The sequence below is a fragment of the Lagenorhynchus albirostris genome, chromosome 3 (assembly GCF_949774975.1).
Source record: "Lagenorhynchus albirostris chromosome 3, mLagAlb1.1, whole genome shotgun sequence".
In the NCBI taxonomy this organism is placed as follows: domain Eukaryota; kingdom Metazoa; phylum Chordata; class Mammalia; order Artiodactyla; family Delphinidae; genus Lagenorhynchus; species Lagenorhynchus albirostris.
In genome coordinates, this window is record NC_083097.1 from 77,034,258 (window position 1) to 77,057,842 (window position 23,585).

The 23,585-nt window shown below is 43.2% G+C and overlaps 1 protein-coding gene across 2 annotated transcripts; it reads right to left on the reverse strand.

Annotated features, from left to right (window-relative positions):
- Window positions 1-14,238: 14,238 nt before the first annotated feature.
- On the reverse strand, window positions 14,239-23,585 carry GLRX (glutaredoxin). Of its 2 annotated transcripts, none has more exons than XM_060143289.1 (3): window positions 23,303-23,585; window positions 17,182-17,301; window positions 14,239-15,585 (listed from the first exon to the last, which is right to left on the reverse strand). In XM_060143289.1, the coding sequence occupies exons 1-2, from the start codon at window positions 23,507-23,509 to the stop codon at window positions 17,188-17,190; spliced, it is 321 nt and encodes a 106-aa protein (XP_059999272.1). In that variant the 5' UTR covers window positions 23,510-23,585; the 3' UTR covers window positions 14,239-15,585; window positions 17,182-17,187. The 2 variants fall into 2 exon arrangements, with proteins under 2 accessions (XP_059999272.1, XP_059999273.1); XM_060143290.1 differs by having other exon boundaries at window positions 14,239-15,588.

The window sequence follows — 23,585 nt, forward strand, 5'->3', positions numbered from 1 at the left end:
TATGTATGTGGGTTTATTTCTGGGTTCTCTATTCTGTTTCATTGATCTATTTGTCTATTCTTTTGCTAATACCACATCATCTTAATAACTGTAGCTTTATAGTAAGTCTTGAAGTCTCATAATGTCAGTCTTCCAACTTTGTTCTGCTGTTGACTATGCTGGGTCTTTTGACTTTCTGTGTAAACTTTAGAATCGGTTTGTAAAATCCAAAAGTAACTTGGTGGGATTTTGATTAGGGTTGCATTGAATCTATAGATCAGGTTGGGAAGAACTGACATCTTGATAATATTGAGTCTTCCTATCCATGAACATCAAATATCTCTCCAGTTATTTAGTTCTTTGACTTTTTTTTTTTTTTGGCCATGTTGCACTGCTTGTGGGATCTTAGTTCCCCGACGAGGGGTTGAACCCAGGCCCTGGAAGTGAAAACGCTGAGTCTTAACCACTGGACCATCAGGGAATTCCCTTTGAGTTTTTAAAAAATCCTCAGGTTCATTTATGTTAAACAGGAAAGCGATTGACTTTCATATATTATTACCCTTGTATCCTGAAACCTTGCTGTAACTGCCTATTAGTTCTAGGAGTTCTTTGGTTGATTCTTTTGGATTTTCTACATAGACAATCATGTCATCTATGAATAATGACTGTTTATTTCTTTATTCACAATTTGTATACCTTCTGTTTCCTTTTCTTGTCTTATTGAATCAGCAGGAACTTCCAGTATGATGTCGTAAAGGAGGGGGACAGTCTTGCCTCGTACCTGATCTTAGTGGGAAGCTTTAAATTTCTTGCCATTACATGTGATGTTAACTGTGGGTTTCTTGTAGATCTTCTTTATCAGATTGATGATGTTCCCTCCATTCTTAGTATACTGAGAGTCTTTATCATGAATGGGTGCTGGATTTTTGTCAAATGCTTCTTCTAGATCTTTTGATATGATCATGTAATTTCTGTTGTTTAGCCTGTTAATGTGATTGGTTACATTAATTGATTTTCAAACATTGAGCCAGTCTTGCATACCTGGGATAAATCTGCTGGATTGAGGTGTATAATTTTTTTTATACTTTGCTGGATTTGATTTGCTAATATTTTGTTGAAGAATTTTGCATCTATGTTCATGAGACGTATAGGTCTGTAGTTTTCTTGTAGTGTTTTTGTCTGGTTTTGGTATTAGGGTAATGCCGGCCTCATATAATGAGTTAGGAAGAATTCTTTTGCTTCTATTCTCTGAAAAATATTGTAGAGAATTGGTATAATTTCATCCTTAAATGCTTGATTAGAATTCACCAGCAAACCCATATGGACCTGGTGCTTTCTGTTTTGGAAGATCATTAATTATTGATTCAATTTCTTTAATAGATAGAGTCCTATTCAGATTGTCTATTTCTTCTTGGGTGAGTTTTGGCAAGTTGTGTCTTTCAAGGACTTGGTCTATTTCATCTAGGTTTGTGGGCATAGATTTGTTTTAGTATTCCTTTAGTATCCTTTTTAAAAAATATATATATTTATTTATTTGGTTGCACTGGGTCTTAGTTGCAGCACGTAGGCTCCTTAGTTGTGGCATGCGAACTCTTAGTTGCGGCATGCATGTGGGATCTAGTTCCCTGACCATGGATTGAACCTGGGCTCCCTGCATTGGGAGCATGGAGTCTTTTCCACTGTGCCACCAGGGAAGTCCCTATTATCCTTTTAATGTCTATAGGATCTTTAGTGATGTACCTTCTTTCATTTCTGATATCTGTAATTTGTCTCTTCTCTCTCTCTTTCCCTCTCTCCCTCTCTCCCTTTCTCCCTCCCTCTCTTTTTTCCTCTCTCCCTCTCTTTTTTAAGTAACCTAACTAAAGCTTATTGATTTTACTGATCTTTTCAAAGAATCATTTTTTGGTTTTGTTGATTTTCTCTATTGATTTCCTGTTTTCAAAAATTTTGTTGAGGGCTTCCCTGGTGGCGCAGTGGTTGAGAGTCCACCTGCTGATGCAGGGACACGGGTTCGTGCCCCGGTCCGGGAGGATCCCACATGCTTTGGAGCGACTGGGCCCATGAGCCATGGCCGCTGAGCCTGCTCGTCCGGAGCCTGTGCTCCGCAACGGGAGAGGCCACAACAGTGAGAGGCCCGTGTACCAAAAAAAAAAAAAAATTTTGTTGATTTTTGCTCTCATTCTCATTATTTTTTTCTCCTACTTAATTGGGGTTTGATTTGCTTTTGTTTTTTTAGTTTCCTAAGGTAGAAGCTTAGATGACTGATTTTAGATCTTTCTTTTTTTTTAATATATGTTTAATGCTGTAACTTTCCCTCTAAGGACTGCTTTTGCTGCACCCCACAAATTCTGATAAGTTGTCTTTTCATTTTCATTGAGGTCAAAAATATTTTAAATTTCTCTTGAGATTTACTCTTAGACCCACGTCTTATTTAGAAGTGTGTTGCTTAACCCCCGTGTATTTTAGGATTTTCCAGGTATCTTTCTGTGTTGATTTCTAGCTTAATTCCATTGTGGTCAAAAGCACACATTGTATGATTTCTGTTCTTTTAAATTTTTTAGGTGTGTTTTATGGCCCAGAATGTAGTCTATCTTAGTGAATGTTCCATGTGAGCTTGAGAAGAATGTGTATTCTGCTGTTGTTGGATGTAGTCTACAGATGTTGATTATATCCAGTTGATTGATCATGTTGTTGAGTTCGACTGTGTCCTTACTAATTTTCTGCCAGCTGGATCTGTCCTTTTGTGACAGAGAAGTGTTGAGGTCTTCAACTTTAATGGTGGATTCATCTGTTGTTTGTTGCAGTTCTGTCAATTTTTGCCCCATGTATTGTGATGCTCTTTTGTTAAGCACATACATGTTAAGCATTGTTATGTCTTCTGGAGAGTTTATCCCTTTATCTTTATGTAATGCCTTTCTTTATCCTTGGTAACTTTCCTTGCTTTGAAGTCTGCTCTGCTTTCTCTTGATTAGTGTTAATATGGTATGTCTTTTTCCATTCTTTTAACCTCTATGTGTCTTTATATTTAAAGTGGGGTTCTTGTAGACAACATCTTATTGGGTCTTGTTTTTTGATCCACTCTAACAACCTCTGTCTTTTAATTGGTGCCTTTAAACCATTGACATTCAAAGTGATAACTGATATACTTGGATTATTTATCATATTTGTTAAAGCCTTCTATTTGTTGCCCACGTTCTTTGTTCCAATTTTTGTTTTCCATTTTTTTTCCTGCCATTTGTGGCTTTAATTTAGCATTTTATTTGATTGTGTTTTTTCTCTTTCATAGTGTATCAGTTATACTTTTTTTTTCCTTCTCTATTTTAGCGGTTGCCCAAGAGTTTGCAATATACATTTACCACTAATTCAAGTCCACTTTCAAAAAGCAATATACTGCTTCACAGGTAGTGCAAGTACCTTATAATAACAAAATAATCGTAATTCCTCCCTCCTGTCCCTTGTATCATTTCTGTCACTCATTTCATGCATACATAAGCATACATAAACTCATATATATGCATACGCATCCATAATCAAATACATTGTTGTTATTATTATTTTGAACAAACTGTTATCTGTTAGATCAATTATGAATAAGGAAAATAAAAGTATTTTTCACTTGTTCCTTCTTCAGTGTTCTTCCTTTCTTTATGTAGTTCCAAATTTCTGACCTATATCATTTTTCTTCTCTCTGAAGAACTGTTAACATTTCTTGAAAGGTAGGTATGCTGACAACACATTCCTTCAATTTTTGTTTGCCCAAGAAAAGTCCTTATTTCTCTTCACTTTTGAAGAGTAATTTCCCAGTATACAGAATTCTAGCCTGGTGGGGTTTTTCTCTCAACACTTTAAAATATTTCAGTCCACTCTCTTCTTGCCTTCATGATTTCTGAGAAGTCACATGTAATTTTTATCTTTGCTCTTCTATAAGTAAAGTGTTTTTTCCTCTGGCTTCTGTCAGGATATTTTCTTTCTTTTTTTTTTTTTTTTGTGGTGCACGGGCCTCTCACTGCTGTGGCCTCTCCCGTTGCGGAGCACAGGCTTCGGACGCGCAGGCTCAGCGGCCATGGCTCACGGGCCCAGCCGCTCCGCGGCATGTGGGATCTTCCCGGACTGGGGCACGAACCCGCGTCCCCTGCATCGGCAGGCGGACTCTCAACCACTGCGCCACCAGGGAAGCCCAGGATATTTTCTTTATCTTTTATTTTCTGCAGTTTAAAAATGATATGTCTAGGTGTAGTGGGTTTTTTCATCATTTTTTTTCTGCTTGGTGTTCTCTGAGCTCTCTAGATCTGTGGTTTGGTGTCTGGGGAAATTCTTAGTCATTATCGCTTTAAATATTTCTTCTGTTCCTTTCTGTCTGTCTTCTCCTTCTGGTATTCCTATTATGTATATCTTACACCTTTTGTAGTTGTCCCATAGTTATTCGATATCCTGTTCTGGGTTTTTCAGTATGAGACAGGAAGGGGGTAGGGCACAACATTTACAAGAATGACATAGCCAGAGGACACGACTGATTAGAACCAACTAGTTCCAAGATGGTGGACGAGTTGACTTCCACTAGACCTTGAGCCTCAGTATATGCTCTTTGTAACACATCAGCAAGCTAAATGACACACACACAGGTGTCATGACAGTTACAAGGCCGACCATAAAGGTCAAAAAGTGGGTGGTGGCCCAATTCCTGGAAATCCCCACCCTTTCCCCAAAATAGCCAGCATACTACTCCTACTCATTAGCCTATGAAATTACCCACCCCTATAAAAACTGACAACTCCATACCCTGGTGCCTCTCTCACCTTCTGAGATGGCCCACACTCTGTCTATGGAGTGTGTTTCTTCCTGAATAAACTTTCTTTCACTTTGCTGTGGCTGGCTCTTAAATTCTTTCCTGCACGAAGCCAAGAACCCACACTTGGCGGCCATCCCAGGGACTCAGACATGACCTGGGATGTGACCATCCTTTCGTGTCCCACTCTCTTTCCTGCATCAAGTATTTTTTTCTCTTTGTTCTTAAGTTTTGGAGGTTTCTTTTGAGACATTCTCAAGCTTAGAGATTCTTTCTTCAGTCTTAGTTTGGGCTGCTATAACAAAATACCACAGACTGGGTAGCTTATAAACAACAGAAATTTATTTCTCACAGTTCTGGAGTCTGGAAAATCCAAGATCAAGGTGTTGGCCCTCTTCCCGATTCATAGCCTGCGGCTTCTCACTGCCTCCTCACGTGGTGGAAGGGAGTGTTGTGGGAGCTCTTTTATAAGAGCACTAATCCCACTCATTTACTAATTCACCCTCATGACCTAATTGCTTCCCAAAGGCCCCACCTTCTAACACCATTGCATGGGGTATAAGGATTCTAACATGAGTTTGGGGAGGACACAAACATTCAGATCATAGCACATGTCAAGTGAACTAATGAGTCCATCAAAGGCATTCTTCATTTCTGTCACAGTGTTTTTGGTCTCTAGCATTTCTTTTTGGCTCTTAGAATTTCCATCTCTTTGCTTACATTGCCCATTTGTTCTTTCATGTGGTTTACTTTATCCATTATAGCCTTTAGCATGTTCATCGTAGCTGTTTTAAATTCCCAGTCTGATCATTCCAACAGCCCTGCCTAATGCTTCTCTCTCTCTTCCAACAGTGGTTTTCGCCTTTTAATATACTAGAAATGTTTTCTCTATAGCATGAGACAATGAACTGGGTAACTGCTGTTAAGTAGGTGTTTAGTAATGGGGTGGTAAGATGTGTGGAAGGAGGGGAGCCTGTTACATCCCTTTGATTAGGTCTCAGTCTTTTTAGGGAGCCTGTGAGCTTCACATGTGCTTCTTGGTGCCCACACCCTGGGGTGGGTTGCCCTGTCTAAGTAGAGTAGGGTGGCTAGAATGGAGTTGGGTATTTCCCTTTTCCCTTAAGGAAGGCCAGAGGGAGCTGGAGTTGGGGTTTTCCCTTCCCCCAGGTCAGTTAGGCTCTGATAAAACCCCAGAACGTTAGGCTGTAGTTAGAGAGTTAACTCTTAAAAACAGACCTTGTTAAGAAAGACAGAATGCTCTGGTTTATTTCCAAATGGTTCCTTTTCTGCTCCCCCTGCTTAAAGCATGAGGGCTTTTCCCTCCAGCATTCACTGTGAGAACCTCATTAGAACTCCAGGTGGTAAAACTCACAAAAGCATGGACCCTCTGATGACTGGGTCCCCTTGGAGTTTTTAGCTCTGAACGTGGTCCACATGGAGCCTCCAGCCGTTCCTGGATCACAGCTCAGGTTCCCCTCCCCCAGCACTAATTCTCATATAAGTTGAGATTCTCGGTATCTGCCTGTCAGTCTCCCCAGTTTGGGGGGCACTGGTTTGCTCTATGACCTCACTTCTCTTATGGATCTAAGAAGAGTTATTGATTTTTCAGTTATTCAGCTTTTCACTTTTTGTTAGGATGGAGTGGCAACTTCCAAGCATCTTACATGCCGAATTGGAAACTGGAAGTCCGCAGTAGCATACATTTAAAAAGTTTATCAGGGCTTCCCTGGTGGTGCAGTGGTTGAGAGTCCGCCTGCCGATGCAGGGGACACGGGTTCGTGCCCCGGTCCGGGAAGATCCCACATGCCGCAGAGCGGCTGGGCCCGTGAGCCATGGCCGCTGAGCCTGCGCGTCCGGACCCTGTGCTCCGCAACGGGAGAGGCCACAACAGTGAGAGGCCCGCGTACCACACACAAAAAAAGTTTATCAGATAAAAGGCCCGGACTCTCAAAATGAGTGCAAGTCCTGCAGGCCAGCACATCACGTAGCCCGGCATTTCCCAAACGCATTTGACCATGAAGCCCCTTTCCTCGTGTACCATTTATCAACATGCCATGGAACCAGTTTTCTGAAGAACCTACTCTGAGGAACACTGAGCTCGAGCACAGTCCATGCTGGAGAAGTATCAAGTTGTTCCTTGAAGTTGTGGCTCAGAACCCAGAGGCCCAGGGAGGCCCTCCTTTGGTCATTCCATTAAACCAGGAAACACAGTCCCCTTTACAATGAAAGCCCTGGTTAAAGGCAGAGCAGTGCTGTGTGCTCCTGGAACCCTGCTGGGCTCGAATCCTGGCTCTGCTGAGAGCTCCTGGGCAACTTAACCTCTCTGCGCCTTAGTTTTGCCATCTGTAGAATGGAAATGACAATGACGCATGTTAGTTGGCTTATAGGGCTGCTGTGAGGATCACATGAGTGAAAACATGGTCAGAACTTAGAAAGTGCTTGGCACCCAGTGTGTGCAGCTGGGTCTTTCCAAGCTTCTTCCGTCAGTGTACCCTGCAGACACTCACATTCACCTGTTTCAACCAAAGGGGACACTATATAGCCTCTTTAAAATGCCTAGGAAACATGGGATAAAACCCATACCTTGATTTTGGTATGAGTTAACCATTATTTGATACTACCTTTACTCTGCAGCTGTTTTCTAGATTTTGATCTGTATAAGTAGGAAGACGGAGGAGGACCAGTGTTAGCCCTCTCTGATACAGGGAACTAGTCTCCAATATTTCCAAACTTGTAGACACCCCTCTTTTTTTTCAATATTAAAAAATGGGACAGGCCACAGCCTCTCCACATGTAGTCATTGTGCTTTAACCATCGACTGAGACAACAGTAATAATCAAAAGCTATTATCAATGTTAGGATGCTTTTTTAAAAAGTAAATGTTCTAAATAGATAATTATATGTACACGCAGTGATCCTTGAAATGAATTTATGTTTTATTCCCTGCTGCTGCTGCCATGTAAGGAAATAGACCAAGAAAACCTTTTATTTTTATTATTTTATTTTTTTGGCCATGCCACGTGGTCTGTGGGATCCTAGTTCCCCAACCAGGGATCGAACCCGGGCCCCCTGCCTTGGAAGCATGGAGTTTTAACCACTGGACTGCCAGAGAAGTCCCCCCAAAATCCTTTTAACTGGGTAAATCAATTATTCACCTTTATTAAAATATTAGAAAATATAGATGCAGTGAAAGATACATGCAGCGGCACCTCTTTATATGTACCCGTGGAAAATCAGAGTATCTGTATATTCTCTGACCCTCTCAGTAACCCTGAGACCCCCTCCCCAGGTTGCAGGTCACAGAGTCCACTCTCCTGCAGTCAAAGAATAATCAGTGGAGAAAGGGTCCTCATACCAAAGACCATCCTTTTAGTAAGAAACGCTTATCCCTCACTCCTCAAAATCTTACAAAGGGGGGATGTCCCTTCTTGTACCAGCTCAGGGGTGTTTAAGGGAACACTCTGCATCCGTTGATCCATCCCTCATCTGGACAAGGGGAATTTCTCAGTTAGGTTAAGGACAGTCCATCAGCCATTGGACCTCACCTGAATGCAAAGAGTTTGGGGTAAATTGGCCTCAAAAGTGGCCTAAGAGGAGGGGCGAGGAAGGGAAGGATTGGGAGCTTGGCATTAGCAGATGCAAACTGTATATATAGGGTGGATAAATGACAAGATCCTACTGTATAGCAAAGGGAACTATATTCAATATCCTGTGATAAACCAGAAAAGAATATGAAAAAGAATATTAATATATGTCAACAAAATAAATGGAATCAGACTATGAAAAAAGGGAAAGTGGCTTAAAGCCACACTGTACCCTCACTAGTGCTACCTGCCTGGGGCTTCCTAGATGGAGAGAAGAACCAGGGCTCCTCTCTGGTTAACCTGTGGTTTATCTATCTGGGAGCACCCACATACCCACATTCTTCCCTTTCTGGAGGCAGCCTGAGACCCATCCTTTCCTTCCCTTGCACTCTCTTGCCCTCTCTGGCACTCTCCAAGCATTCAGCGACTGTGCTTGTGACTGGGATATTCCAAGTAGTGGGCTAAGGGCACTTAGAGTCAGTTTTGCACGTCCACTCTTGCCACACAGGGGGGTTGCATTCTAGATGTTGGGGGGGCAGCCTGGGTGGCCACAGGTTCCAGCTGAGCTAATTTGGTCTTCCGGGGAACTGTCAGTCCTCCATTCCTAGAGTGAGTCCTCTGGTCCCCATAGTCGAACCAGAGTTAGAACCCAGGGCAGATTAGGTTAAAGGTCATCCATCCTCAGCCCTCAGGATGACTTGGAAGAATCATAAAGAAAGGAAGTGCAAAATCCCCACCTTCCCACCTTAAAGACAACTTGTAATTTTTTTTTTTTTTTTTTGCGGTACGCGGGCCTCTCACTGTTGTGGCCTCTCCCATTGCGGAGCACAGGCTCCGGACGCGCAGGCTCAGCGGCCATGGCTCACGGGCCCAGCCGCTCCGCGGCATGTGGGACCCTCCCGGACCGGGGCACGAACCCGTGTCCCCTGCATCGGCAGGCGGACTCTCAACCACTGCGCCACCAGGGAAGCCCCACAACTTGTAATTTTATGTACAGACTATTCCAAGTTTCACAAGGCACACGACAGAAAACTAAGAAGGCATTTGCTCTGCTCTCTCCTGAGAAAGCTCAGCTACAGGCATCCAGAGGCTCCAGCCCTGCTGGGTGGGACGGAGGACCCCAAACGAGCAGGAAGAGCCACTAGGAATAAAATCCCAGGCGTACTAGGCGAGGCCCCCGAGAGGTTACGCAAAGTTCTGCTCTTTCACTGGCTCTGCGATACCCCTTCATCCCTGCCCTCTTCAGCTCTGCATAGCTCACCAGAAAAGTCACCTGCAGATAGGAAACATAAATCATGTGTAAATATAGACCCGTGTTTAAATATCACTTATGCTTAAAGGGACCAGGCCAGAATTCTCTTCCACTAATTAGGAAGATTAAATTCTTCCCCTTCAAATGTCCAATGTACTTAATAAGAAAAGATCACTATTAATATAGCAAAGGGATTTTAGTTAAAATATCTCAGCCCAATTCTTTAAAATATTTCCCAGGACCCACTAAAAATTGTTATGGCGCAGTGAATGAGGGAGCATGGCTTTCTCTTACAACCAAATTTCAAGATAATGGCCTAATGATACCCACTGGGGATATGAATAGTGTGATCTGGGCCACACTGATCACCCCTGGCTGTTGTTTCCCCTTAAGGGCCATCTCTTTGGACAACCTTGAATTGGGAAGAATGGCTGTCAGGTGTCCCACTCCAGGGGCCAGGCTGGAAGGGGCAGACTGAAGGCAGTTATTAAAATGAGATACATGCAGGAGATTGAATCACTTGCTTTTTAAAGTAAACCAAAGGAATAGAGCTTTGGCTATGAAGTTTTCGCCTGGTTATTCTTGTTGCTTCCCTCTGCCAACGCCGTGTGCCAACTTCTTGGTGGTCTTTGGATGACAGTGCTTTCTATTCCTGCATATCACACAGAATTACTCAGCAAGGAACAGACAGAAAACAGAAGATTACATGAGAGTCTGCACACTGACCAGGGGGCTGCCAAATCCCTTTCCCCTGCTTGGCAGCCAGAACCTGGTGACATGCCTCAACCCCCACCTGGGAAACTGAACAGCTGAAAAGAAAAACGTCCAGGAGCTAACAGCTGGGTGGTCTGCAGCTAATCATTCATTCATTCACTCATTCATTCATTCAAACACCTAACAGATGTTTATGAAGTACCTACTGTGTGCAAGCAGTCTTCTTGAGGCTGCAGATACAGCAGTAAATAAACAGACACAAATTCCTGGTCTCAAGGGGTTAGTGGTGAAGACAGATAGTAAATAAAGTAAATAAGCAAATTATACAACATATTAGGTGATAAATGCTATAGAGAAAAAACAAGGAAGAGGGATAGAGAATGCCAAGTGAAATTTTAAATAGGGTGATGTGGGAGGACTTGCTGAGAAGGTGACGTTTGAACAAAGGCTCTATGGTGAAGCCCAGCAAGTTGACAAGCCCAACTCATGCACACACAAATCTTCCAACCAGGTTTTGGTGCCTCATTCTTAAATATTTACGCACAGCCAAATTGCAAATGTTCAATGCAGAACATTGGAAGATCTTCAAATTGAAGCAGAAACAGAACATAGGAACTCAGAGATAATGCTGGAATCAGAAGACAGCTTTTTTAAAAAGCCCCAACTATAATTAATATCCTTTGAGAGAGAAAAGAAAAGATTGCATCCATAAAACAAGAACAAAAAAATATTAAAAAGGAAACAACTGAGAACAAGGAAAAATTCTTGGAAATAAGAAAAAAATCACAGTTGGAAAAAAACCTCAGTAAAAATGTTTTTAAAAATCTCAATAACCTCAGCAAGGTAAGGTACTGCGTTTATGAAGCAAAAACAATTCTAGAAAAAAAAGAAACACTCAAATAGTATTGAAGAGCTATTGAAAGTTAAAAACATTATCAGAAATTTAAAACTTGATAGAAAAACAAGGAGGGAAAAATGAGTAAATCCCTCAGAATAAAACAAAGAAAATAGGAGAGAAAATATAGCAAAAACTAGAGGACAAGTCCAGGAAAGCCAGTATCGGATTGCTAGGAGCTCCAGAAAGAGGACACAAGGAAAATGGAGGGGAGGAAAGTATCCATAAAATAATCCAATAAAATCTCCAGTGGGCCTTTCAAACCTCCAAGTAGCCACTAAAATGTATGAAAATAGACCCTCCCCAAGGCACATCACTGTGATATTTCAAAGGGAAGATTTTCTAAGTTTCCAGAATATAAAACAAACAAGAAAACCAAACAGGTCGTCAAGAATGAGAACGGCTTCAGACTTCTTCACAGCAACAGTGAAAGCCAAAGACCATAAGCAGTGTCTTCAGACTTCCAGAGGAAGATGACTTCCAACGAGAAGCTCTGTCCAGGTAAACTATCAATCAAATATCAATCAAATAAAAATAGTTTTAGAAAAGCAACGTTTCAAAAAGTTTACTTCCCATTCTCTTTTCCTTAAAACTTATGGAGGATATATGGTCCTCCAAAATGAACAAGACTAAAAAGAGAAAGATACAATGTGCTAATTTTCCTTTGACAGCCATTCTCCCCTTCTTTCTTTCTTTTTTTTAAGCATTTATTTATTCAAAACAAACAACTTTTTATTGAAATTGATTTATAATGTTGTGTTAGTTTCAGGTATACAGCAAAATCATTCGTTTATATACATATATATGTTCTTTTTCAGATTCTTTTCCATTATAGGTTATTACAAGATATTGAGTATAGTTCCCTCTGCTATACAGTAGGTCCTTGTTGTTTATGTGTTTTATGTATAGTAGGGTGTATCTGTTAATCCCAAACTCCTATTTTCTTTCAATGTACACCTCCCTGAGTTTTAGCTGGGCAAGGGGCTTGCCAGCAGGGACACCACTGCCTAGTGTCACCCACAGCTAACTTCTGGGCAATGGGATATGAGCAGAAGAGGTGCACACAACCCCTGGGTTGATTGTGATTTCAGAGAGCAAAGCCACCTGCTTGCTTCTGAACTCTTATGAGAGAAATAAGCTACTGTCATTATGTTTTTGTTACAGCACTTCAGCTATAACAGATACTTATGGGGTGTGGGAAACAGGAGATCCAACTCAGGATAGAGAGCAATGGAATCCCCAGTATGACAGTGAAGGGAGATCCCAGGAAGAGAGCTGTGCTCTGACGTGGACAGCAAACAGTCCAGATTGGAGCAGTGAAATGCCCCATGTTGAGAGCTCAACTGTTGTCTTTTTTTTTAACTTGAGGTGAGAATGCTTAAATGAGCCTGAAGCAGATTGTTATCCGAACTTAGTTTGCCTTGTGTTGATGACATTTCTGTTCTCCATGACACAACCTTGGCTAGTTGAGGTGGTATGGGCTTGACACACTGCTATGGACGTGGTGTGCTTGGACCTGTTCCTGAAAGCTGGAGGCTGGCCATGGAAGCCGAAAATGCAGAGCAGCCCATTTCCATTACATATTTCTGGGGGAGGCCCAGTACCTGTTCATACAATAACCTCCCCAGCCATGGGTTGCCTAGTGTTTCCAAAGACTCATTTGGGAATACCCCTCTGGTAAACTCCCAGGGAAACAGAAGCTAATCTATGACTCAGAGCCTCTGTTCAGCTTATCTTCTCCTGGGGCCCTTCATCTGATGGTGAGAATATTGCCCTTTCCTTACACAGCTAGGTTGGTGTTTGCTATTGCTTTTCAAAACTAAAATGTATTGCTGAGGGATATTGTAGGAAGTAGAACTATAAAGGATCAGAATGATTACAACAAAATGAACTAGAGATCATCTCTGTGAAGGGAGGAAGGGGATACATTGGGAGGGGGCACATGGGCCTCTACAGTACATTTTTTTTTTTAATCTTTTGGCATGTGGAATCTTGGACCGCCAGGGAAGTCCTGGGCCTCTAAGGTACTTTATCAGTACTCTGGAAGCACACTGTTATATGGGTGCTTTACTTCTTAACTTTGGAAGCAGATTACATGGGTGTTCATTTAAATAGAACTATGCATTCTATATATTCTTATATATGTCTAATACATTTTACAGTATTTCTAAATAGCTTAAATACCTACGAAACTGATAAATGTGTGGCCAGGACTGGGGTTTGAGTAGTGTTGTAGTGTTGTTTGACATTTTAAACCACATGCATGTATTGCTTTGATAAAATAGAACCTCTGTGCTAGAAACTGGGCATATGAAGGTTTTTACGTCGAGGCTACTGCCTTTGAGTATTTCTGAATATGGTGAGAGACCAGTACAGATGATTAACTACAATACAGCCTGATGTTTTAAGATTACAGAAGAAGGAGCAATGACTTTTTTTAGTCAAGAGGCAGTGAGAGGAGAGGGTAGGTCCAGAGGGGAGAGTCTGTAAATCAGGCCGTGAAGGCAGGGTTTGAAAGAAGAACAAAGGATAAGAAAGGGTATCTCAGGAGGAAGGAACACAATGAGCAAGGACATAGAAATGTGAAAGAAAGAGCAGGCAAGTGGTCGGGAGGTGATCAGGGACGGTGCAGTTTGCACACTGCACAGCCTCCAGAGGTGGCATTCATAGTGTTGTGCGGTGTGTAACCTACTCGATCATCCACAGCCATCTGGTTGAAGGGAGTGGTTAGGGTGCATAAGGGAAGGGAGAGGAAGCCAAGACTACGAGAGTATTAGGAGAGAAATAGGAAAATGGAATGTGGTATGAAAAAGACTATTACTGAATCCTAAACATTATTCAATAGGCTAGTGTTGACATAGTCAAATTATGAAATTTACAAAATTACACCAACCGTTTCTACTCAGTGAAGGACAATAGCATGCGCCTGCAGGGGTTGAACATGAAAACACTTTAAATTGGTATATTCTGCAATAATCACATTCCTTAAGGTCTTGAGAACTAGAAAAGAATTGGACAAAAATCACTGTGTGATCCACGGGTACTTCTTTATTAGAGAAGAAATTAACCATTCATACCAGAGACTACAGAGGGAAATTAACTTAAGCTTGCAATTCTAGAATAACTTTCACAATAAGGAATTCTTAAGTTTTCATAGAGTGAGGGGGAAAGAAAGGAGAGAGAGAAAATCATTTAGAACAGAGTTTCCCAAATTTGGCTACTTTCACAGACATATTCTTGGAGGTGGGTATACAAGTTGTCTATGTAACATTTAAAATTTTTTATTTTACTTTTTTTTTTTTTTTTTTTTGCTGTATGCGGGCCTCTCACTGTTGTGGCCTCTCCCGTTGAGGAGCACAGGCTCCGGACGCGCAGGCTCAGTGGTCTTGGCTCACGGGCCTAGCCGCTCCGTGGCATGTGGGATCTTCCCGGACCGGGGCACGAACCCGTGTCCCCTGCATCGGCAGGCGGACTCAACCACTGCGCCACCAGGGAAGCCCTTATGTTTTACTTTTGCTTATAAACAAATTAATACACACTTGTTCAGGATTCCCTGGATAACCTGTTACATAACAGAGTGTTGCCACGTGATCGTAGCATCTGCATTTATACCTCTGATCCCTGTGGCCCAAAATGAAGACCAACCGTGCTTAACTTTTCAGTGGCGTCTCTCAGACTGCGTGCTCAGACCCTTCACGGAATTGTTGAATATTTCCTATGAGGTCTATGAGTTGTCACGGTTCAGAAAACTGGTTCACGGCAGTGATTCTCACAGTAGGAGGGGGTAGGAGGTGGGGTGGGGATGGTGGCTAAGGAGATACCCTTTGATAAAGCATATTCAGAATATCTATTGATTTCATAATACAAATTCTATAAAGTCAAACTCAACAAAATAATCTTTGGACAGTAGCAGAAAACCAACTATAGATTCAACCCAGGAGGTCTGGGATATACTTGGTTGAGAAACACTGGTGTTGAGGTAGAGGAGCCCCAGCATGTGGAGAACACGTAGTAAGGACCATGTGCCAAAGAGAAGGAACATCTTTTGGGTCAGTGAGTGAATCCTAAGCATATCTTGTCTTTTTGGAAACCAAAGGGCCAATCCACAAGAAACCTGAGACACCCATCGAACTTCTCAGACCTGTTGTTTTGGGCAAGTTGGTCCCCTTTTAATACTGAGTCAAAAGAAGAAAAAGCTGTTTTTTGCCCCCAGAATGCCCCCCACCCACTTTATTTGCGTTAACATATTTCAAACTTTTAAGTAAACAGTTGCTGTAGCTGGGTAAACGTAGCCCCAGGTCCATCCATCAGGAAGTGCTGTCAGTATCTGCAATGCCATCCAGCTCTCAAGGGGGATATCAGCCTGGGGTCTGCTCTGCTAGGAAAAAATACAAAGAATTGGATTTTCTTGGAAAAGATCAATTCCTCTCATTTCCCTTTCATTACCAGAACATTTACTCTTGCTGTTTAAGCATAATCGGTTACAGATGGCCTTGAGATGCAAGTTGCCAGTAGAATACTGAGAGTATAATATACTGAAGGACAATGCAGATAAAGAGACCTGGGGAATATGGCGGACTCTAGTGCCCATGCCAACATAGAGGTAGCTGGGGAAATGGTGTTTCCCACCTTCCCAGGAAAGTTGTAAGTTTTCTCTCATTCTCATCTAAGCCTAAATTGCTGAAGAGTGTTCCAGAAAAGGAAACATTTGGTACAGCAGTTAATTGGGTTTTGAGTGCTTTGTGCATGGGGTGAGGCCAGAAAGCTAACCCAAACAGACACAGTGTTTATTTGAGGGGATGATGTTGTAGAATTGTGATTAAAAGTTTATAACATTGACTATTTTATTTCAAGGGATTCAGTTGCATTTTTCAGACCTTGTTTTGTCACTTCCTGTTGCTATTCTGAGTAACCACCACAAATTATACGTACTCATTGCTCAAGGGTTATTTATTAATTAGTGGGCAATAAATACTCTTCAAAGAACATTTTAATTTGAACCCCTTTCTCCTTTGGCTAAAACAGAATCTTTCCACGTGTGAGTCAGTGCAATTGGCCTGCTTAGAAGCTAGCTTGCACTAACAAGAGCTGCGGGGAGGAGAGTCCATCAGACCCCAAAGGTATCTTGCTTCCTTTCTGAAGAATTCGTCACCCTGTGGTTTTCCATTCAGTCAAAGATCTCCTTTAAGTTACAATTTTAGAAAACTCTGTTTTGTCATTTGGGAAGCCAGTTAGATTGAATGGATTTGCAGGGTGAACACAGGTAAAGCAAAACTTACCTTGATTTCACATTGCACTTAGAATAATCTAGGTTGCTTCCCATGGCCTGTGTGCTCTGGTCCTTGCCCACATTTGTTACTACTTTTCCTTCTTTCTGCGCTTCACTCAGTCTGATCTGTCTTGCTTTCAGTTCCTTGAATATTCCATACTTGTCACCTCAGGGCCTTTGTACTTGCTATTATTCCTTCTGCCCGAAAAGCCCTTCTGCTTCATCTGTACATGGCCATCTCCCTGTTGTCAATCAGGTCTCAGCTCAACCAGCCCCTCTGAAAAAGGCCTTCCCTTACTACATTAGCTTAATTTGCTCCCCATCCCCCTGCCATGTTCTATCAAATTATTCATTTGTTTCAGGAATTATTTACTTGTTTTGGATCGGTCTACCTCTCTAGAATATAAGTTCCATATTATCTTTTTGTTCATCTCTGTATTCCCAGTGCCTCGTACAGTGTCTGGCACATAGTAAGTGCTAAATAAATATTTGTTAAATGAAGGTTGAGTGAAAAGCTTTCCTCCCATTGATGAAATTAACCCATTTGTAAAATGGGAAACTCATACATGACATCACAGTTCCTCAAATCACCCCGATCATTCGTTCCGTATCCAGAGTGCCTTCCTAGATTGTAATAAAACGTGGCGGTACAATTCCACCATCTCCCAGTGTTCCTGGCCCAGCGTCCCACCTGTCACTCACCTATAATTATTGTAGAGCTCCAATTTGCTTTAGCCTTGTCAGCAGCTCCCCTTTCTCATGCATATTTACTAGATCATTGCATCCACCTATGCACTCTTGACCGATGAAGACCCGAGGTACCTAAAAAAGCAAACAAGCCAGGACATTTAGAGAACATCATTATTAGATTAGACATTTTATCCTTCCTCTAAATATTTCCCATGATCCAAAGCTTTTCAACTCACTTCACAACCTCCTCATGTATACTCTTTCAGGGCAGAACTTCATTATACGCATAAAATTATTCATTGAAGAACCTTCTTACGCCAAGATGCTTTTCAAATAGAATGTTCTGTGTGTGTGAGATTGTCTAACTTGTCAAAGGGATTTAAAAATTTTACTCTATGTTTCAGGGAAAGAGTTTTGGTTGGCCGCAGCTGGGCCACCCTGATTGAATTCTGGTTTCTCTACAGCTGGGACCACACCTGAGCCCTTAAACTGACCCATGGCAACCAGGAAGGAGTCTGTCTCTAAGTACAGCTGGAAAAGTATTTGCATCAGTTCTCTGTCTCTGAGTTTAGACTCACAGTTTATTAGAGTCGTCTGTCTCATCTGTGAGCTCTGTCCTCAGCTGGGGAAGGGGTGGTGGTGTCTGAATCTCCTTCTCTAATACCTGGCCCATCATAAGATGTTTAAGTGCTGCAGCCCTGGGAGCAAGGACATGCATCTGCTTTGGTTTCACACCTGGCATGGGTGGGTGGCCCAGGGTCAGCCAGGCTGACACAGTCATTCTGCCTGCTGAACATGTTCATCTTGAGTCAACCTCAGGCTCCCTCCCTGCTGCTAGGTAAGGCGTGTTCCAGGTTTCTAGATGGCTCTTGGAAGGAGGAGAGAGGAGGAAGTCTTTTCACTGTGGCTCAGGCAAATTCCAGGCCAGGGATGTCACAGAAAGGCTGACTGGCAGTGAAGAAACAACCACAATGCGGGTACCCTGAGTGGTCAGGAGCAAGCAGGTCCTCTCCCAGAACACTAGGAACATACCAGAAGGGGCAGGAGAGGTGAAAGACAGAAGGTGGCAAGAATATTTTCAAAGCTTTTGACTTTCCTCAGAAGGCATAGTAATTCAGATGCATTTTTAAATTGAGGTATAGTTGATGTACAATAGAAGTTTCAGGTGTACAACACAGTGATTCAAAATTTTTATAAATTATATTCCACTTATTATAAAATATTGGCTATATTATTTGTGTTATACAACATATTCTTGTCGCTTATTTTATACATAATAGTTTGTACCTCTTAATCTTCTACCCCTGTATTGCCCCTCTTCCCTTCCCTCTCTCCACTGGTAACCACTGATTTGTTCTCTATATCTGTGAGTCTGCTTCTTTTTTGTTATATTCACTAATTTGTTGTATTTTTTCAGATTCCACATATAAGTGATATTATACAGTATGTGTCTTTCTCTGTCTGACTTATTTCACTTAGCATAATACCCTCTAGGTCCATCCATGTTGCTGCAAATGGCATTATTTCGTTCTTTTTTATGGCTGAGTAATTAATATTCCATTATATATATATATATATATATATACACCCCATCTTCTTTATCCATTCATCTGTTGATGGACACTTAGGTGACTTCCATATCTTGGAAACTGTCAATAATGCTGCTATGAACATTGGGGTGCATGTTCAGATGACTTTTTTTTTTTAAGTGTGAGAGTTGAGAAAAAGGGCAGGATTATTTCAGGTAAGTCCTTAACCTTATTTTTATTAAGAAGGAGGTCTGGGTGGAAGCAGGCTTTAAAAATTAAGGCCCCCAATTGAAAGACTCCTACACTCCATTGCCATGGCTATTTCCTATGTCCCAAGAGTGGGGAAGAGCACACAGGACTGTGTTCTGGCGAGAAAGCCTGGTAATGTCCACCTCAGTCACACAAGGTGACGCCCGTCCCGCCTGCACTGCCCACCTGTGTGGGGGCTTTGCAAGTGGAAGCGCCACCAAGGCAGCGTTGCTTTTTTACTAGCTGGAAGAATATGCAGAAACATGAGGCCAGAACCCTAACTTGCCCCCTGGATCTGGCCATTTTAGGGAAAATAAAGCACCTCTCAAATTGCTGGGGGCCTTTTGGCTTCTATCTCCCCAGGAACAGTTGGCTGTGGTCAGTTGCAATGGTAAATAAAACAGAATCCTAATGTAATTCTAATACAGGGCTCCTTCTGTTGAAGCCATTACCTAAATGAGTAAAACTCATCTGAGCTTTCAATAAGGACGAGATGTATTCATTCTTGAACTTCTGTCAATTCTGTTATTGTCAGAAAGAATTGAGCAATGGTCACTCCTCTTGCCACTTGCCACATCTCCACCTTTGGCCAGGGTGCTGGCCCAGGGGGTTAGAGTTCAGTTATTTGGAGAGAAGGCCCTGAGGAGTAAGGAGTCTTCTCCTCAGATAGCTGTTCTCAAACTTGAACCCTGCATCAGAACTGCAGAGGGCTTGTTAAAACATAGGTTTCTGCTCCTTCCCCACACATTTCTGATACAGGAGATCCGGGCTGGGGCTCAAGAAGTTGCATTTTGGCAAGTTCCCAGGTGATGCTGACTCTCAGTGGTCACATCTGCAAACCGCTGGTTGGCACTGATAGTGGTTCATTCCTCCTGCGGTAACTGAGGCTTTGGGAACACACAGCTCTGCAGCAGCCCCCAGCCACCTGAGGCAGGCCCTGAAACATGATCAGGGCGGACTTCTGTGCAGACCATCTGGCACGCAAGCTGGCTTGCCTGAGAGCTGAAAGGCCCCGTTGCCCTCACACCCACCCTCTAGGCTAGGCAACAGTTGGCTGTGGTCAGTGTGATCAGTTGGCAGCAGGACAGTGTGGGAGGCTGTGGTGACAAAACAGGAAGCTGTTGATGCAGCTGAGGAAGGGAGACTCGTCCTCCGTGCCCTCCCCTCCTGGCCCATCCGCCTCTTCGGAGGAACTTGAGTCTGTTACTGCCAAGAAGCAGAGAACTGCCACCATAAAAGCAAGCTTGGGAATTCTGGGGCCCTTCCTCTCCCGGAGCTTTCTCCAGCCCCAGCTTCAGCTAGGTGGCATCTCCTGCGCTCTGGTGTTACTCAGAGGCTCCCAACACTCTGCAGCACCTCCTTGGCTACTCCCTGGTACAAGCCACCATCTTTTCTCATCTGAATTACTGCTCTAGCCTCCAGAGGTCTCCCAGCTTCAACCCTCACCCTGGCCTTCCTGTAGTCTCTTTCCCCGCAGCCACTGGAGCGACCCTTTCAAAATCAAGTCAGATAGGGTTATTCCTCTGCTCAAAACCCTTCAGTGGCATCTCATCTCCCGTCACAAGCACACTCCGTGTGATAGCTTGAAAGGCCTCGCCAACCTATACCGCGTGATCTCTCGGACCTCATCTCCTCCTGACTCATAATGTTCCACCCATGGAGGCCTCCTTGCCAGGCATACTTCTACCCCAGGACCTTAGCACTTGCTGTTCCCACTGCATGAAATGCCCTACCCCTACATTTCTGCATGCCTTGCTCCCTCACTCCCTTTAGAGATCTACTAAAATCAGTGAGGCCCTGATGACTCCATTTAAAACCGTACCTTGCTGCCTACAGCCCACCTGCCTTTCCTGTCTGTTTTTTTCTCCATAGCACACATCACTTACCACCTTCCAACATACTATTTTATTAATTGCATTTACTAGAATGTAAGTTCCACAAAGGCAGTCATTTTTGTTTGTTCTGTTCATGGCAGTATTTCCAATGTCCAGAAAAGTGCCTAGTGTAGTAGGTGCTTAAAAATATTTGTTGTATCTAGCAAAATTATCCTTCAAAACCAAAGGAGAAAAAGACTTTCTCAAACAAACAAAAATTGAGGGAATTTGTTGCCCAAAGATCTGCCTCGTAAGGAACATTCAAAGACGTTCTTCAGAGAAAAGGAAAATGAAAGAGGTCAGAAACTTGGATTTACATAAAGAAAGAACATCAGGAAAAGGAATAAGTGAACGCACTGATCTAGGAGCTGTGGCTATGGCGAAACCAGAACCAGTTTCTCCAGTACATGGCCTGATAGAAGGCCTACGTCTCTGTAATCAGTCAAGTCTTGCTGGGCTCCTACTATTTGCACAGCACACAGGCATCCCAGGATAAGCAAAGATAGCGACAGCTCTCAAGGTTTCCAGTCTCTTCTAATAGAAACCCTTCACTGTTCGGGATCATGAAGTGTACAACTTCAAAGGGTTTGTTTTTCCCCTTGGAGGAATGTCATTCAGGACTCAAGAACCTGTGAAAAGTATTTTGAAAAATTCAAAAACAAAAGACCACTAGAAGAAAAAGTGTTGCTTTACAAATGAATTGAAAAAACAGGTGTTGAATGAATGCGTGAAGTGGTTTGTTTTTCCTGCTAGAGAGTAGGTGCTGCCGGGCTGAAAGATGTAGGTCCCAAACCTGGTTGCAAATTAGAATTACCTTTTGATTTTTTTGACAGGAGAGAAACTCTATTTTCACTTCCAGATTTTTTGAGGTATAACTGGCAGATAAATATGTGTGTATTTAAGGTATACAATGTCATGGTCTGATACACATATACTACATTAAGAAATGATTACCGCAATCAAGTTAATTAACATACCCATAACCTCACAGCTACCATTTGCACGTGTGTGTGGTGAGAACACTTGAGATCTAATCTCGTAGCAAACTGCAAGCATACGATACAGTATTACTAACTATAATCACCATGCTGGACGTTACATCCCCAGAACTTATTCATCTTATAACTCAATGTGTGTATCCATGTCCTAGGGATCTTTAAAACTACTGATGCCTAGCTGCCGCCTCCCATATTGTGATTTAATTGGCATGCGGTGTGACTTGGGCATTGGGAATTTTTTTTTTTAAAGCACTTCAGGTGATTCTAATGAGCAGCAACATTTGGGAACCGCTGGCCCAGAGGGACGCCTCACAGCAGGGTCCACAGGCGTCCTTACACTGCCCTTTCCCTCCTTCCAGAGACGAGGGTCCTCAGCTCACAGCAGGGGCCCTGGAAGCAATGGGGGTAGCGTGTTTTGCCTCTTTCTGCACCAGAAGGCTGATTTCTGACTGGAGAGGTGGGAAGAACAGAACAGCCTCCCAGGCTTTACACTGAGAAGCCAGAAAGAACACAGTAAGTCAAACTAAACCTGAGCTAGGATATGTGCTTCTGCAAGCACCGTGTCTTAGAATGTGCGCCCTGAAAGGGAGTTTGGGTGACCTGGTGGGACAGGACTTAACACCTGAACTGATGCTGGGGATCTGGTCGGCTGGCTCTCTCACTGGGAAGCCGTGGGTGCTGAGGAAGAGGAAGGCTGTTCATGTAAAGGACAGCGGTTCTTAGGGTCCCACTGTCTACTTATAGCAAGAAGGGATGTAGCGGTCACCTCCTCCAGCCTGGTGCTGCAGCCAGGAGGTCCCTGAGAGTCACAGAGCTGGTGACTTACCAGGATCACACAGCAAACCATTGTGAGAGCCATCCGGAACTCTGGCTTCTGGACTCCCTAACAGGCCTGGAAACATCCCATAATTTAGATTAAGGAGCACTAATGAGCCGTTAGATTTTTCCAGAGGGAGGAGTTAGATAAGATAGGGAAGAATGAGCGATTTAGATGAAGGTTAAAGAGAGCCTAGAGAAAAGATGGAAGGACAGCAAATCCCACTTGGCCCTGTGCACACAGAGTGCACGCGATTCTTGTGCAACAACAGAAACGCACCGATCACACATGGCCCCTGCATGCCTCCTTCCACCCCAGCCCTGCAAGCGCAGACTGTCAGTGCTTCAAACAAAGAGTCCAGATAGTTCCTCAGTGACTCCTGGGCGGCTGCTGGGCCCGCTGCCCCTGACGCCCAACACAGTCAGCTGTGCTCCCTCCTCTGATCTGAGCACCGTTGGCCGAAGTCCAGCCGTCCATTCAAGGAAGCAGTGTCCTCTCTCAGGCGCCCTCCCCAACCTGCACAGCCCTCCAGCCGCCTGGAGTGACAGACAGAACCTTAGCGGTGTCCTAGAGAAAGGCACAGGCGTACCACGTTCACAGCCCCGACAAGAAAAAGGAATCTGGGAGCCTCCTCCCCAGCCTTTTAGAAGGAAACCCCAGGCTCACCGTTCTGGCTCCGGTGAGCTGTTGCAAATAATCTTGAATCTCGTTGGTGTCACTGCGGGCTGTGACATCGACAAATTCCAAAAGTCCTTGTTTGAAGGGCAAGTGGCTGAGGAGCTCCTGGGCCCTACTGCTGTAGGGGCAGGTGGGCTTGATGAACACAACTACCTTCCCAGGCTGGATTTTGCTGTTCACAAATGCTTGAGCCATGCTCACAGGCTGCTATCTCCTGGGGAGGAAACCTCGATTGCAGGTATTGCTTGGGAGAAAAGCGGGGCCCTGGCCA